This window comes from Felis catus, chromosome F2, assembly GCF_018350175.1.
Source record: "Felis catus isolate Fca126 chromosome F2, F.catus_Fca126_mat1.0, whole genome shotgun sequence".
In the NCBI taxonomy this organism is placed as follows: Eukaryota; Metazoa; Chordata; class Mammalia; order Carnivora; family Felidae; genus Felis; species Felis catus.
In genome coordinates, this window is record NC_058385.1 from 35,706,223 (window position 1) to 35,722,509 (window position 16,287).

Below are 16,287 nucleotides of genomic sequence, written 5' to 3' on the forward strand. Positions count from 1 at the left end.
GCTATATCACAAGAAAGAAACATGAGTTGAAGAGAGCCTATGTGTATGCAAACACACGTGCACGCTATTTTCAAACAGTGCTTTTTTTGGTGAAAGTGCCATTGCTAAAACGTACTTATTTTTTCTGTGTGTCAACACACAGCTCATACACATGTGCTTCATTACTGACTCATTTGCTAAAAATTTTAAGTTGGTATTCCAAAGCAAAGACATGAGAATGGGTACTGGGGGAGAGAGGGAGCCACAGGAAAGTTATTTGGCACTTACAAGGTGTAAATAATAGTACCTCCTCAGTTTTCATAAATATAATATTGATTTTCAGTATTGATTTAATTGTTTAGAACCGAGAGCATTTTTCAATTAGTTGCATAGATCATTAATGGCTTTATTTAATTAGCTTAACTTAAAAAGGAAAAAGATCTAAAATCAGTGCTCTTGAAAGGAGTTATAGGGGCACCTGGGTGGCTCAGTGGGTTCAGCACCTGACTCTTGATTTCAGCTCAGGTCATGATCCCAGGGTCGTGGGAATGAGCCCTGTGTCGGGCTCTGCAGCTGGGCATGGGGCCTGCTTAAGACTGTCTTCTCTCTCTTTCCCTCTGCCCCTCTCCCCTGCTTGCTGTCTCTCTCTCTCTCAGAAAGAAAGAAAGAAAGAAAGAAAGAAAGAAAGAAAGAAAGAAAGAAAGAAAGAAAAGAAAGAAAAGAAAGAAGAGAAAAGAAAGGAAAAGAAAAGAAAAGAAAAGAAAAGAAAAGAAAAGAAAAGAAAAGAAAAGAAAAGAAAAGAAAAAAGAAAAGAAAAGAAGGAGCTATATTGTAAAAGTGAGGAGCAGAGATCCTAGAGCTAGACTGCTACGGTTCCTACCTTACCTCCACCAACTCACCTGCCCCGTGACATTGGTCAGACTACTGTTTCTATTTCTCCACTTCCTCATCTACAAACTGGAAGTGATAATATTATTGAGTAAATGTGAGGATTAAATTAGTTAAATCATGTAAAACACTTAGAACAGCGCCTGGCAAATAGTAACTGCTATGATTATTAACTTATAATAATTATTATTTTACAAATATCAGGAAGTGGCTGTACTCGTAGAAGCAACAGCAGTAGCAGTCAACTGATATCAACATGTTTCAGTTCGCCTTAACCTATGTGTTAACATACTTTGTTATTCAAAACAGGGATATCCTGGTGTTTTGATAATACAGATACCAACAGATACTTTTTTTTTTTCAACGTTTATTATTTTTGGGACAGAGAGAGACAGAGCATGAACGGGGGAGGGGCAGAGAGAGAGGGAAACACAGAATTGGAAACAGGCTCCAGGCTCCGAGCCATCAGCCCAGAGCCCGATGCGGGGCTCGAACTCACGGACCGCGAGATCGTGACCTGGCTGAAGTCAGACGCTTAACCGACTGCACCACCCAGGCGCCCCAACAGATACTTTATTTTATGAAAATAAAGTAGCCACAAACTTCTAAACAAATTTGCAGTAATAAGAGTCACTATATATGAGACAGTGTTCACTGCTTCACTGGTTTCAGTAATTTTTTTTCAATGAGTTGGGTATTCAAGTCACCCACATGACTTGAATATATAGGGCCACCCACATGACTCTAAATGATGCCTTCAAGTTTAATCCACACAACTGGTGGCCCTGTAGTGGGGCTGCAGGAAGATGGCACTTCAATAAAATACATACAATTGGAATGGTGTCCCTTGGAATAGGGATTTGTACCACACAGTGACTGTGCACACACATTTACTCTTACCATGAGAAGAGAAGCCACTCACAAAATTATATTTTGTGACTTACGAATTAGTAATGTAAGAACAAGGTTCATCTGCATCATATAGTTAACAGTTTTTGGTTCCAGGCTTTTCCATGTTCGAATGAAAGGTAAGAGTAGCATCTACTATTTATGGTTGTCCTCAAAAGATCATTTTACATATTTTTAAATACGCTTATTTTTATTAGTTTATTTATTTAAAAAAAAGTGTTTTTAATGCTTATTTATTTTTGAGAGAGAGCGACAGAGAGTGAACAGGGGAGAGGCAGAGAGCAAGGGAGACACAGATTCCAAAACAGGTTCCAGGCTCTGAGCTGTCAGCACAGAGCCCGACGCAGGGCTTGAACTCAGAACTGAGATCATGACCTGAGCCGAAGTCAGGCACTTAATCAGACTGAGACACCCAGGTGCCCCTTATTTTTATTACTTTAAAAATCCTTAGATTTTGTTTGTCCTCATACAACCAAGTCCAGGAATTGTGAAGATTTTTTTAAAAGTAAATTAACTTAGGGTTCAAAATGTAGGTATGCTGATTTAGCTATCAACTATCCTTAGGGAGTTACCAAAAAAGGGATTGGTCCATCTTATAATGTTATACTGATTGAGTACCATTGTTATATTCAGAAATAAAGAAAAAGAAATTTAATTACTGATGAACCTATCTTGTATATGTAGATTGAAAGGGAGTCTTAACTTGATAATTTAGACAAATGAGTAAAAATCATGAAACATATTGAAAATTAAGCCCCAAAGCTTATGGTTCTTGACATATCTAAATAAATATTTCAATTCTCAAATTAGGAGAATTCAAATACCACTGTAGTTTCATAAAAAATTATTTGAAAAAAGCTACATATTCAGTCTTAAATTCATTTTAATTAAGATCCCTTTCTTTGCATGATTTAAATAAATTAGAATTACTCAGATCATCTAATATTTATGTATTCATGTATATATGTGTATATATATGTGTGTGTGTGTTCATATATGTGTGTATATATGTGTATGCATATATGTGGAGAGAAATAAAAAAGGTCACCTTAAAATCATACTTCATTAAGCATACTTCAATGCATGATACTGTGCACACATAAAGATGAATTAAAATTTAAAAATACCTACCATTGATGTTGTAAAAACACATTAGACTCATTTTCATTATTGCCTTGCTAGCTTTTTCTTTCCTTGCTTAATATAATCTTTTTTTACGCATAACATAAATTGCTTCACTTATTAAGGAATTTAAGTGAGTTTGCTTACAAAGATTAGCTAAGCAACCCAAAATGTAAAAGAACCATTGCAACATACGATTATGAGCTCATTTTGGGGTGGGGGAATAAGTATTCATTACTATCTCTCCAATACCAATGACAACTAACATAAAAGCAATATGCCATTTAGGTAATACTTAAATCTGTTGGTTAAAAATGGTTAATTCCTTCAACATAATATAGGGATTACCACAATTGTATCTTTACTTTTAATTAACCATGAATTCTAGATTGAATACACCAAATGATGTCTGACAAAGGAGGACATAATTATTTAATTTAAAACAATTGATCTTGACAACAGCCTAAAATTAGATAACAGTTTATAGCATCTGAAAACGAATCCTAAGACATTATTTTAATACTGAGGAGTAATTTTAGGTCTATAATTGTAGTCCATATTTTACGTAATAAGGTTTAGATAAAAATTCATACTTTATAATTTGACCATGTAAAACAACAGAGTACAATTTCAGCATGGATTGTTATTACACATTCATTTGAGATTACAGAAGCACAGACAATTGCTTAAGTAGCATGATTATAGGGTTTATACTTACAAAAATAGTACATTATTTGAGCTGAGTACCCTGAGCAACAACATGTCACGAGTGGAGATACATCAGTGGAAAAAAACCAGCCAGGAGGCCAATGAAGCCACAGGGTTTCTAGTCTGAGTGACAATGAAAGTGCCATAAAGGACAAAAGAAGCATGGCAGCCTAGGAAGGGACGATGATGAGGGTTTAACGAGGCTTTAGTGGACTCACCTAGGAATAACACTCTATGTAAAGGAAAAGATGCAGTTCCGATTCAAAAAAAAGAAGAAAAAACTAAATTAGAACAAAGTTTGGTTAAAGAAAACAGACCAAAACACTGGTTGTGTTTAAGTTAAGGGTTACCTATAGAGTTGATCTTTTCTCTACAATGCTATAATTCACAGAAATGCTACTGTAACTCCTACACATTGACACAATTATTTCTCCTGGTCTGGAATTTAAGACACTGTGTGGCAGAAAAAGACCACTGTCCTTCTCTCCACCCTTGCATTTTGCGTTGTCCTGCCAAAGATCAACTGAAAACTCTTCAGATCCTTTTAACATAAGGGGCCAAAATAAATCCTGCACACGTTCTTCTTCCATCATCTCCTGACAAAGACTTTTTTCCCAGCTATCTCAGGTTTGATTTAGGAAATCAAACCTATCTATCGTGAGTCCTTCCAATGACCAGCAGCAGCTCTCAAAACTCACAGGAAACACAGATGCCACCTTCCGCGGAACTCTGTTTTCTGAATTTTGTTTTATTTTATTAAAAAATTTTTTTAACGTTTATTATTTTTGAGACACAGAGTGAGACAGAATGTGAGCAGGGAGGGGCAGAGAGAGAGAGGAAGACAGAGAATCCGAAGCAGCCTCTAGGCTCAGGGCTCTCAGCACAGAGCCCGATGCGGGGCTCACACCCACGAACCACGAGATCATGACCTGAACAGAAATCAAGAGTCAGATGCTTAACTGACAGAGCCACCCAGGTGCTCCTACTTTCTGAATTTTAATATCTAGTAGTAAGCAGAATCAAAGGAGTTTGTTTCCCAAGTTCTCAATTTATTGTTATTTTTTTAAAGTTTATTTATTTTGCGAGAGACAGAGTGCATACACATGATAGCAGGGGAGGGCAGAGAGAATCCCAAGCAGGCCCCAGGCCCAGCATGGACCCGAGAGGTGATCCATCTCACAACAGTGAGATCATGACCTGAGTGAAACCAAGAGTCTGAGGCTTAAATGACTGAACCACCCAGGTGCCCCATCAATTTATTGTGTTTTTAAAAACTGTGTCATCCATTCCAGGAAAGTGGATCAGAAGACAACAGCCCTGCGTGAGGGAGCAAAAAAGCTGTCCAGGGCACTTTGTAAAATGTTGGGATTAAAAGTATAATGTAAATGGAATTCTCTACTAGACACAGCAATAAAATGCAGGATTTGCTAGTTTTGCTTATTAATATAATAGGCTATATTTAAAATTAATTTACAACTTTAATTACAATTAATTTAAATCTGTTTTTATTTAGGACACTATTAAGGGAGAATTGCAATGAACAGAGGGCAGCAGGTTCAAAATATCCAAGTCTATTCCCAATATTGATAACAAGATTCTCATTCTTACAGAATGCACTACATTAATTCTTGGTTCTATTTTCCCAGATGTATACCAAAGTTAATATTTATGTATCTCTTAAAATGCTAGCAGAGGTAATACATTTATTTTTCCAAACTGCTTTGACATTTAATCTTCAAGCCTTTTATTATGTGCTTTCCCGGTCTTGATGAAATAGAAATAGTATGACTAATATAATGATGTAAGTATTAGAAGGCCAAAATAATTTTTAAATCATATATTTAATTAGTTTAATATGTGAAAATTATACATACCTGAGCACAGACATTTCAGGTATTTAAGGTTTAAAAAGAAAAATAAATGTGTCATTTCTCAAGGTCCACAGCATGGAATAGTAGAAAGCCCTCCAACCAAACATTAAAAGGTCTGGATTCTGTAACTACTCTGGATTTCACCTAGCCTTTGACTTTCTGTTTCCTTATTTGAAAAAGTAGAGAGAGAAAAAAAAATGTATCCTTGTCTTCCCTACTGTGGAAGGCTGATGTATGATGATCATATTAAATGATGAAGTAGATTTACTCTGTGAGTATCAAGGACTCAATAAACACAAATGATTCTTCCCTGCACTGAAAGAATTAATCACTTCCTCCTTTGCTGTCAAAAAAACAATAATGCTGTTTCATAATGTTACAGAACTCACAGTGTACCTGTGGTAAGATAATTTGTGGTTATGTCTAGCTACACAGTTAACTTGAAGTTCCTCTGAACAAGAGAGTCTGTCTTCTGAATCTCTATATGCCTCTTTCACCTATGAAATGCCCACTAATGAGTTATTGGTTGGATAAATAAATTAACAAATGACTGATGACTCAGTCAATAAAATAACAAATCCCATTAAGGATTTAAAAACAAGCCATTTGCTAGTAAAAAACTGAAGGAAAAGACTTGCAGTAAACCTCTCCTTGATTTAACTCATGTAGAGAGAATTGCCACTGATAGGAAGCTAATAAACTGTTAACTGGTTCTCTGACACCCTTACCCCTCTTCCTCCAAAAAAGCCCTTATTTGTATTGTTTCCCATTTACCTTAGTGTCAATATTTCTACTTTGGTCAATTTCAAGCTACTGAGATGATGTTACTTAACAGGGAAGAGATGTGTACAATAAGTCCTCATCAACAGTACAAGCTGGTTCCAACACAACAGTGCCTGTAGCTCTTGTAATGGCTTCAACTGTACATTGACTTTGACTCTCATTGTTTTTTTACTTTCTTCCCCCCTATTTTGAAACTGTGTTGCAAAAGTCAGGCGAGTAAATTGGGCTTTGACAAACCTGACATCATAGGGGAGTAGAGTTAACACAGTTCAAATTCCAAGGAAAAGAGACATGAGATAAATTGCTACACTCGTGGTTGGTGGAATTCACTTAAACTTTATCCGACTACTTAGTTTGGCTCAAGGACCAAAAAAAGTGAGAGTGTGGATGCCATTACTTACTCAATTGTGTTTCTGTCCACTTTTCCTGTCATGTTAATGCCATAGAACTGCTGCATGGCAGCTAAGGCGGCCTGCATGGTCTCCGCAGAGCGCAGCACCGACATTCTGGGGTCAGTTGGTGGAAGGTAGCCGTACTTTTGTAACCAAACCTGCAACAACAAGTACAGTTCCTTTTAGATCAACTTCACAATGTAACAATATTTTATGGTAATTAAGTTATGTCCCTAGTGGATCCTTAAGCTTTATTTCCTCTACAAGGGCATATATTATTTAAGTGTTTCATCACTTTCTAACACATATTTTGTAGTTTGTTTTAATATACTTTCAGTGACTGTAATGGGTCTTTCTAACACATCTACAAAAAAATAATCATCTGTTTAAAGCTTATTGCTTATAAGGAACTATACTACACACTGGATAAAAAATAAGATCACCTCTGCCCTCTAGGAATTCAACTTCCCAAAATAAAGGATGATATTTTTTCAACAACATGACCCCAGTGAACATCTATGCTGGAAGGGGAAGTTAATGTGCATATGTCACGTCTAAAATGAAACTTTTCTGAACAACTGACCAAGGACCACAGCCATCATGAGTAGCATCATCAATATAGACCATATTATTTTGTCAAGACATTTTGGGTATAAATTCATGCAATTGATCTATTCAATGTAGTCAGATGTCTTCAAGGGTAGGTAAATGTTTCTCATGTAAAGAATATTCTTTCCTTTATTTAAGGTGACTCACTTCAATCCAAATAATGTAAGTGACCAAAGGTCTCACATATAGATGAAGTCAGACCATCTGGTTTGGCCCTCTCTTTAAGGATCTCATGATTTTTATTCTCCTCTTCCCCAAAGAAGAGATATTTGTGTGGCTACTGAGGGAAAGAGGTCAGAGTTGAGCTCATATCCCAATCGTGATTATAGTAACAAACAATTCAGTCATTTAAGGTTATATTTTAAAAATAACCTAAAACTTGAGGGATTTGGGGAAAAGTAATCTTCACCAGAGAGAAGATGCTTTCTAGTTCTACAATTCTATGCATTCATTTTAAATGCACAATCATATGTTCAGCTCATATCCTATCCTTCTGTCCCTTACCTAAATCTTCCATGGGGCATTAAGATTTCTTGAAGTGCAGTGAACTGCCTGTCAGATTGAGAAAGGCCAAGTAATTCTGCCTGTGGCACAAAATAGAAGCTGTGCTATTTAATGGAAGGTATTCACCAGTATGTATTTCCCTCCCTACCTGGGTCTATTCATCATGCAAATGATGATCCTCTAAAGCTACAGCTTTTCTTCAATACCTGATATACTTCCTTTATGACCTGACAACTAAACACAGGAGAGCTATTTTGTCAGTGAAAATAAACAGTAATTATATAAGTTAAATTTCACCAAAAGAAACTGATATTAAATATACCAAAGTCTCAGCATGTGAAACACAAGGTGGAATGTTTTAGTATTTCCAAGAAAAAGATCCCTCCAAAAGTTCAGTACTATAAGCACAACCCTTTCAAAATAAAATAAAACATTTATTCTAAACCTATTTAAGAGATTAACAATACATCACTGTCAGGAAGGTTTATTGTTGAAACTCCATCTAGTAAACTCATCTACCACATAGTGAAAACATGCCAAGACACTCCTCTCATCTAATCTGTAATGAATAGGCTTCCAGGGAAGACACATATATTCAGTTACCTAGTCAACAGTGTTGCAGTCTGAAATAGATTCCATTTTTTTTTTCCTGAATGAAGGAGACAAGATTTCACTGGCATTGTATTATTTACTAGAAAACTCAATACCTATTGTCACACAATTTCCCCCAAATTAGAAGATTTCATCTTGATTGTTAACAGTATACATGCACTAATATTCTGAAACTGAACTGCTTTTTTCCATAATACTTTGTTTGCATTTATTTCTTACTTGCTAGAAAGCTGACTTGTTGCTAGGTTACTCATGGGTGCTAAGCTACTGACAACCACGTTTATGGTGATAGCAAAAAGAAAACTGTTAATAATAAACCCTATGATTTATATAGAAATAGAAAAACTATAAAAATATATAAATTTGAAATGGATAATGAGAAAAATATCATGTTATAAAAATACATATTGATTTATGCCTTACCCTCTCAAACAAATGAGTTAGATAATAAAAAAATTGTGACTTTTCTTCAAATTCTTTTATATTATGTCATTTATCACGAAAGTCAGTTTTTCTAAATGACTGAGAAGTGAATAATTCTTTTTAATTGTAAGATATCAGAAAATCTATGGGACCCACCATTTTACAGTCAAAGTTTATTTATTTTTTTTGTTTGATAACTCAATGTCATTGAGTTTACCATCATTAACAGCAATATACATGTATCATTGTCATTTGTTAATCAAGAAATCTTCTCTGACATCATCAAGAATTGACCAGGGGGTGCCTGGGTGGCTCAGTGGGTTAAGCGTTTCACTTTGGCTCAGGTCATGATTTCATTGTTCATGGGTTTGAGCCCTGAGTTGGCCTCTGTGCTGACAGCTCAGAGCCTGGAGCCTGCTTCAGACTCTGTATCTCCCTCTCTCTCTGCCCCTCCCCCACTCATGCCATATGTCTCTCTCTCTCTCTCTCTCTCTCTCTCTCTCTCTCTCTCTCTCTCTCTCAAAAATAATAGAAACATTAAATTTTTTTTTAATTGACCAGGAATAAATCTCAATGGAAATCTGCAATCCATCCTTCCACAAAACAGTGGAAAATCAAGCATATTTGTGTCATGTTAGAGTATGAAACCAGCAAGCCTTCAGTAGCATTTCTTATTAAAACTGCTGTGGACAATTTTACTCTAGGTGGATATAAAAAGCAAGTAATTATACCTACAATGACTTACAGTATTAATTTGATTCACAGTGTTTCTTTATGTTCATAATACTCAATATGGAAACTGCAGGTGAAAACAAATACTTGCTTAAATAATCTTTTAATCACGCAGAGTGCAGTCTCTTGAGTTAGGTTTGGTCTTACACTATTTCCTTTAAGCTGTCCACAGAATTCTGAGAATCTGATCATGTTTGGTATGATAGAGAAAAAAATCTGTACCAAGTAAGATGCTAATGCTCCTTGGAGGAGACAAAGTTGGGCAACATGGTGATATAGAACTGACCAAATACAAGGTGGACCATGCAGTCAGCATCAGTGGTAGAAACCATGATGGCCAAAATCTATAGTGCTTTGTAAACACTGACTCTTAAATTACCAGTGAATGAAGATCAGGTACAAACAGTGAGGATCAGATTCAAACACTGGTCCATAATCATCATAGAATACAGGATCCTCTGGTATAAGTAACCTGATCCTATTTCTATAGAACAAAACCCTTTTGTTCATATAAATAGAGCAAGGTGTTAGCCTTAGCACCGCATCATTCTAGATGTGGTGCTCATTCTAGAGTAATAAGCAGGAAATTTTAACAATTGAAGTTTGACATAAGTGACATACAGGAAAACCTTTCTCTTTTTTTTCCTACTAAATTACAAACTTACAATATTTTATTTGATAGAAAGTTAAATATGCAAAGTAATATCTGAAGTTACATACTATCCCTTAAAAACTATACACACAGACTCCATCCTCATGGACTATATCCTGGTTTTAGATGTTGTTTTAAAATATTTCTCCCGGATGATAGGAAATACATTTGCCTCCTGAGATGGCTTATCTCTTGATATTTTTTTCAATGCTCTCAAATGCACATAATGGAGAGTTAAGGAATAATTTCCTAATGTATGCATTTGGGGGAAATGATGCTGAATTTGAGGTTTGATGTGAGGATTGATAATACATAAAGCCAGCAGCATATCTCTTGCTCAGTCCATCATATTATTATTTTATGCTTACTAATTGCTCTGAGTTCTTGAAATTGCTCCCGCTCAGGTTAAGATTCATCCTTGGAATGAGGCAAGACAGAAACGCAGGTGAGATGTAAGTAGTCAAGAGTTGTGAGGAAAGACAATTTGCTTTTAGTTTGTTTTCTTTTGCTTAGTGGATTGACACGTGCATTTGAGAGCACTGGAAAACCATCAAGAAACAAGTTTCTTTGGGGGCAAAATTTGACTTCTTTTACTGTCTGAGAGTTAGCCTGTGTCATTATCACCAGAACAAGCAACCACAGAACCTCAAATGCAGCAAAAAGTCTAACCTTGAATTACCTTCCCTCTGTTACTAACATATTCAAATTATCTTGCTATCTTGGAGACACAACCAATTTCCTGCACTTAGTAATTATTCAAATGGAGGAGCACCCAGAAGAGTGCTGTTCTCTGTAGAGCAAGAGACTTATCGAGCAATAAAAGGTAAACATTTAAATATGAAATTCTGGGCCAAAAGATATTGTCTTTACCAGACTGCTGTATAAATAGGAGTAGCAGGCCCATAAAGTTTATTAAATCCATTAAGAAAGAATATCTTTGTCACTAATATTCCATGTAACCATACTGGGAATATCTGTATTAATCAACTCCACTGTCAGTAGTACCCACATATCAGTGTGGTATCATTAAAGATGATAACCAACAACAAAAAGGAGACCTTAGCAGTTCTCATGACTAATGGCAAATATAAACAGAGGACATTTCTTTCTTTATTTATTTATTTATATTTTTTTAATATATTACTTTTAAATTTATTTATAGTTTATTTATTTTGAGAGACAGAGAGAGCAGAGGAGGGGCACAGGAAAAGGGGGAGAGAGAGAATCCTAGGTAGGCCCCTCACTTCCAGCATGGAGCCCAGTGCGGGACCTGAACTCATGAACCATGAGTTCATGACCTGAGCTAAAACTAAGAGTCAGACGCTTAACCAACTGAGTCACCCAGGCACGCCTAAACAGAGGATTTTTAGAGTATATATTTTTATTTCAGACCAGTACTAAAATCATGAGAAGTAAATTTTCATCCAGTTGTTAAAGTTAATAAAGTTTTCGATGCCTTAATATACAATTAAGATGCTCCTATTCATTTACTCAGGTGAATCACAAATGCAAGAACCATATTAAAATTCCAAAACTGGCAGGACCTGATATATAGAGAGAACGTCTTGAAATGATGCTTAGATATCCTTCCAAAATTTTTTAAAATGATTAACCTAATGAATTTATTAGGGCAGGAAAGGATCTATCTTAGAAATTACAGAAATTATTGGAGGTAAAGAAACAGGAGGTAGGGTTTAAATTTTATTTAATTTGAAAAATCACTTTGCTAGACCACAACGTCTATTTATGATTGAGCCAGTTTTTTTGGTATAGCTCATGTCAGCTAATTTGTGGGATGGTCAAATGCAAGGTCCATGTACCCAGTGATCAAAATTATGGAACTCAGTAAGGTAGGAAAAGGGCAAAGGTGAGAATATTTTATTTACAGTATTTAAAGTATTTTATGGTATTTATTTAATAATAGTCACTTCAATTTATATAATTATATATTTTTTTTATCATTTTGGGATGTGAATTTTTTAAATTATTGAATTCATGTTAAATTTTAACATATTTACTAACAAAAATATTTAAATATGCAATAGTTAACATCTGTCCTGATAAAATTCACTGACTTTTTAAATAAAATGAACTGAAGGAATGATTTTTTAATAATTAAATTTTCAATATTTTAAATTATTTCATGTTTTCCAGTATGAGGCTTCTAAACATATCTGTTAAATTCTGTTATTAACTAAAATAAACAACTAAAAAGCGTCATCCCCTATTTTGTGGTATGATCCACAGAGTTAACAAAGGCTTAAGGACATTTTCCTCTAAAATAGCATATATTTAACAGTTATAAAGATGGGCAGAATTTAGGGGTGAAATTTTCTAGTGTGAAAAGTGGCTATAAATATGAATTATAACTACCTATTAACCAAAAACCTAAACTGATGTGGGAGTAGTCATTCAGAATTGGTCGAATTGAAAATTCATAGGATAAGTTAATGAGGCAGAAATTAGCCTTTCTGTTCATTCAAAAATCTAAATGGGTTCTAAATCATCATCTCTTCCTTACCAAGAATGAATCAGTGTATGAAATTGCACATACAGAATTCAATTCCTTTAGAATTTTACTGTCTATTTAAATGGCTTCTTAAATGGAAATCAAACAGTGGAAGGACCAAAAGTTACGCCATTGAACATCTTAGCAATCAAGAGACAACTGTCACTTGGACAAGGAGATGGAAAACAGCTGGGCCATTAGTAAAATTATAATGATCATGATAACCATATATTTCACCGTAACATGAAATTCTCTAATATATGACAGAAATGAAAAACTTAGGATATAAAGGCTAGGGAGAGATTTTCCATTCCACCTAAGAGTGAATGAACTACACTTCCTACTTAGTAGCTATGGAAATAAATCCCCTCAAATAGTAATGGCTGAGCTGCAGTAATCAAACAAACAAATAAAAACGAAAACAAAAAACCCACCAAACTAAGAACAAACAAAAAACACAAACAAAACAAAACAGTAGTTTTTAATTGGGATTCCCATCATATCCTAGCCATTGTACCGAAAAGCTGGAGTACTATGATATACCCGTCTCCTTATGTGTCTTTCATGGTTTTTCCTAAGTGTGTTTTACATTTTTTAAAGATGGATATATAATGTGCATGCACACACACATACACACTGACAAAACAAGACCAAAAATACTCAAAAAGACAAAACTGAACCAACAATGAACAGCAAGGCATTATATCACCTTACTATCCCCAGTTTCTTAGGCGGACAGAAATAATTACCAAAAAAGTACTTACAGTAATCATTAACATGATTCTACTTTATATCAAAATCACCTCACAAATCTAAATAGCGTAAAATTCTCCTCAAATCTGTGCTTCTTTACACTAGTTGGATCAAGTGTCAAGCAAGTGCATTCTGTGAATTATCTAAAAGGCATGTACTTGAGCCTGAGTCAGGTAGATGATCAACTCAACTCGCCTTTATTTTCTGGGGGCAGATTCAATCTCACCAATACCAAAAACTGATGAGGAGATTAATCTCAGGGTCTTCAAAGTAGGAATATGAAATGTCCCATGGACTCAAAATGCCAGAGCATTTTATACAATATGTGGATCCACACATTCCTGCATGGACAGACCTATCTATAAAATTGCAAGAAATAAACTTCACTTTTATTTAATGTTCAGAGTGATACTGGGGCCCTCACTCCCTCACTTGGACATTAATTTGTCACCGATGTTCCATTGGGTGTCCTGAGGGAGGAGGTAGAGTTCCACAGTGTGGATGGGCTAATGGTTTCACTTTCAATAGTTAGCTTGATCGTAGCACATTACAACATACCTTTATTTTTTCTGTGACAGATGAAATGGATTTATGGATTATATCATCTTAAAAGTAGAAATTGTATAATACCTTGTGATAAGGTGGGGAATGACCAAGAAAATATTCTGTACCATATATATGTTCCCTCGTTGTCTTATGAAAAACTATTTTAGAGAGTTGTCCAACTTAATTATGTATGTCTTTTACAAAAAGACAATAGTGTTGTCTTTTTAGGTAAAGAGAAGTAGCTGCAAGTAGTATGCTACTCAATAGGTACATTGAGAGTCATCTGTCTCATTAAGATAAAAGTGATGTTTTAGCAATATAAGACTGTTTTGAAAGAAAGGTATGCCATGTAAAAAGTATGTTAAAAATGCGTGTTTAGAAATGTTCCCCTTATAACATGACTTTGAGCTCAAAAAAATATAAATACTTTACCTACTAATACTCCCTCTTAAAACAAAACAAAATCTCTATCTTAATTTCCTACTTTAAAATTCCAGCAACAGAGTTTTCCACCTGTAAAATAATCTGCTAAAATAGAATAATTTTAATGAGGTGTAAGCCCGTTTGTTAAAAATATGAAAATGTAACACCTCATTAGTTTTCAGGAACAACTGATAGACATCAGGGAAGAGGGAGATTCACTGTCAGAATTTTACTAAAAAAACTTCTGCATAATTGATGGGTCTGATTACAAAATGTGGCTCATGAGTTGTAACCAGATAATGATGTGACTTTTCAGTTGCGTGTGCGTTTCCTTGTGAGGTATCTTTTTTGGCCATGGTAATTTTAAATGGGTCTTGAGATTTGCTGTATTTCAAAGTATTGTAAATCAATATTTTTAAAATAATGAGGCATAATCAGTCACGGAATTGTCCAAGATAATAATGATAATGATCGTCCAAGATAATAATGATAGTCCTCATAAGAGTGAAACAATGTAAATACAATTAATAAGTAAAACAAAAAATATTTTTAAATTTTATGACATCCTTAGCTCATCTTCATGTTTCTATTTTGAGTATATTTCATAACATATTCAGGTTTAGTACATCAGTTCCTGAATAGAATTATAAATAAGAGGGTAAATGTTAAAAAAAAAAAGATTGATGGAAATATGCTATCAAAAGTGTGGAAATCACTGATCTGATAGAAACTACTCTACCCTTAAAAATGAAGCTACTTCCTTAAATACTCTCCAATGTGATCTACTTACTCTCCCTAAGGGATGAGAAGACAGTTTATCAATATCTATATATTATATTCTGACTGTGACAATCCTCAAGCTCTTCCTTCCTGTCATACACTACTGAAGTTACTCAAGTCCTATAGAACAAATTCCTAAGAATGACTTCCAAGCCATTCGTGATTTGTTCTCAAAGTGTGCCTTTTATTACTTTGCTCCATGGAATTTTTTGGTCACATTGAAATTTGACTCCCACTCCCAACACTGATAAGAACAGCAACCATTCCTTTACTGCCCACTATGTACCAGACAATTTATACAAATTATCTTTATCCCTCATAACAAGTCTGTGAGTATAGCACTATTATCTCTGTTTTATAAATGACAGAATAACACCCTAGAATGATTAAATAACTTGCCCAAGGATTCAGCAATTTGAGAGGAATAATCAGTATTCAGAGATCTGACTGATACCCATGCTTGGCTCTCTCTGTAATTCTAGGCTGCCTCTTAGACATGAAAGAGACCCAGCTGCCTCTCTGTATCCAGAGAAATCCTAGGAGACCTATTCACATTTCAAAATGAGAAGGTAGACCATCTGAAAACATATCTAAACTACAGTAACTGAGTGCAGTTTTTATGCAAACAAACCATCCCATTTTACATCATGAAAGCACACCGTACTATGGTTGCATATGTTCTGGGTATAACACTCACTCCTAACTCCAAGGGCTTCTCTAATTGCCAATACAAAATAGCCTTCCACAGTCCAGTCTGCCCAGTCCAATTAATATTCCGATTTCCATGCTAGAATATTTCATTTACGGTCATTCAGTTTTACAGTTAAAAAAACAAAAAAACAAAAAACACGGAAACTCTTTGCCAGAGACCTCCCTTTCTTCATTAATTCTTTCTCAGCACTTTCCTTATTATAGCCTTGATGTTGCTGGTCAACTGCATCTACACTTTCCTTGGTTATCTCTTCTAAAATTAATCCTTAAAATACCATTCATGTGCTGATGAAAGACCAGTTGAACCCTCTAACCCTGACATTGCCCTCATGCCCAGACTGCTGTCACACTGCTGTTTAAACCAAAAATACAGAATTATCC

General features: G+C 35.1%; 1 protein-coding gene across 3 annotated transcripts in view; it reads right to left on the minus strand.

Moving 5' to 3' along the window:
* The window catches only part of MMP16 (matrix metallopeptidase 16), a 314,166-nt gene that overhangs the window by 166,244 nt on the left and 131,635 nt on the right, over positions 1 to 16,287 (minus strand). For all 3 annotated transcript variants that reach the window (XM_019822867.3, XM_019822866.2, XM_003999956.5), the window contains exon 2: positions 6,662 to 6,810. In XM_019822867.3, coding sequence (XP_019678426.1) covers positions 6,662 to 6,810 — 149 coding nt within the window. The remainder of the gene's footprint in view (positions 1 to 6,661; positions 6,811 to 16,287) is intronic.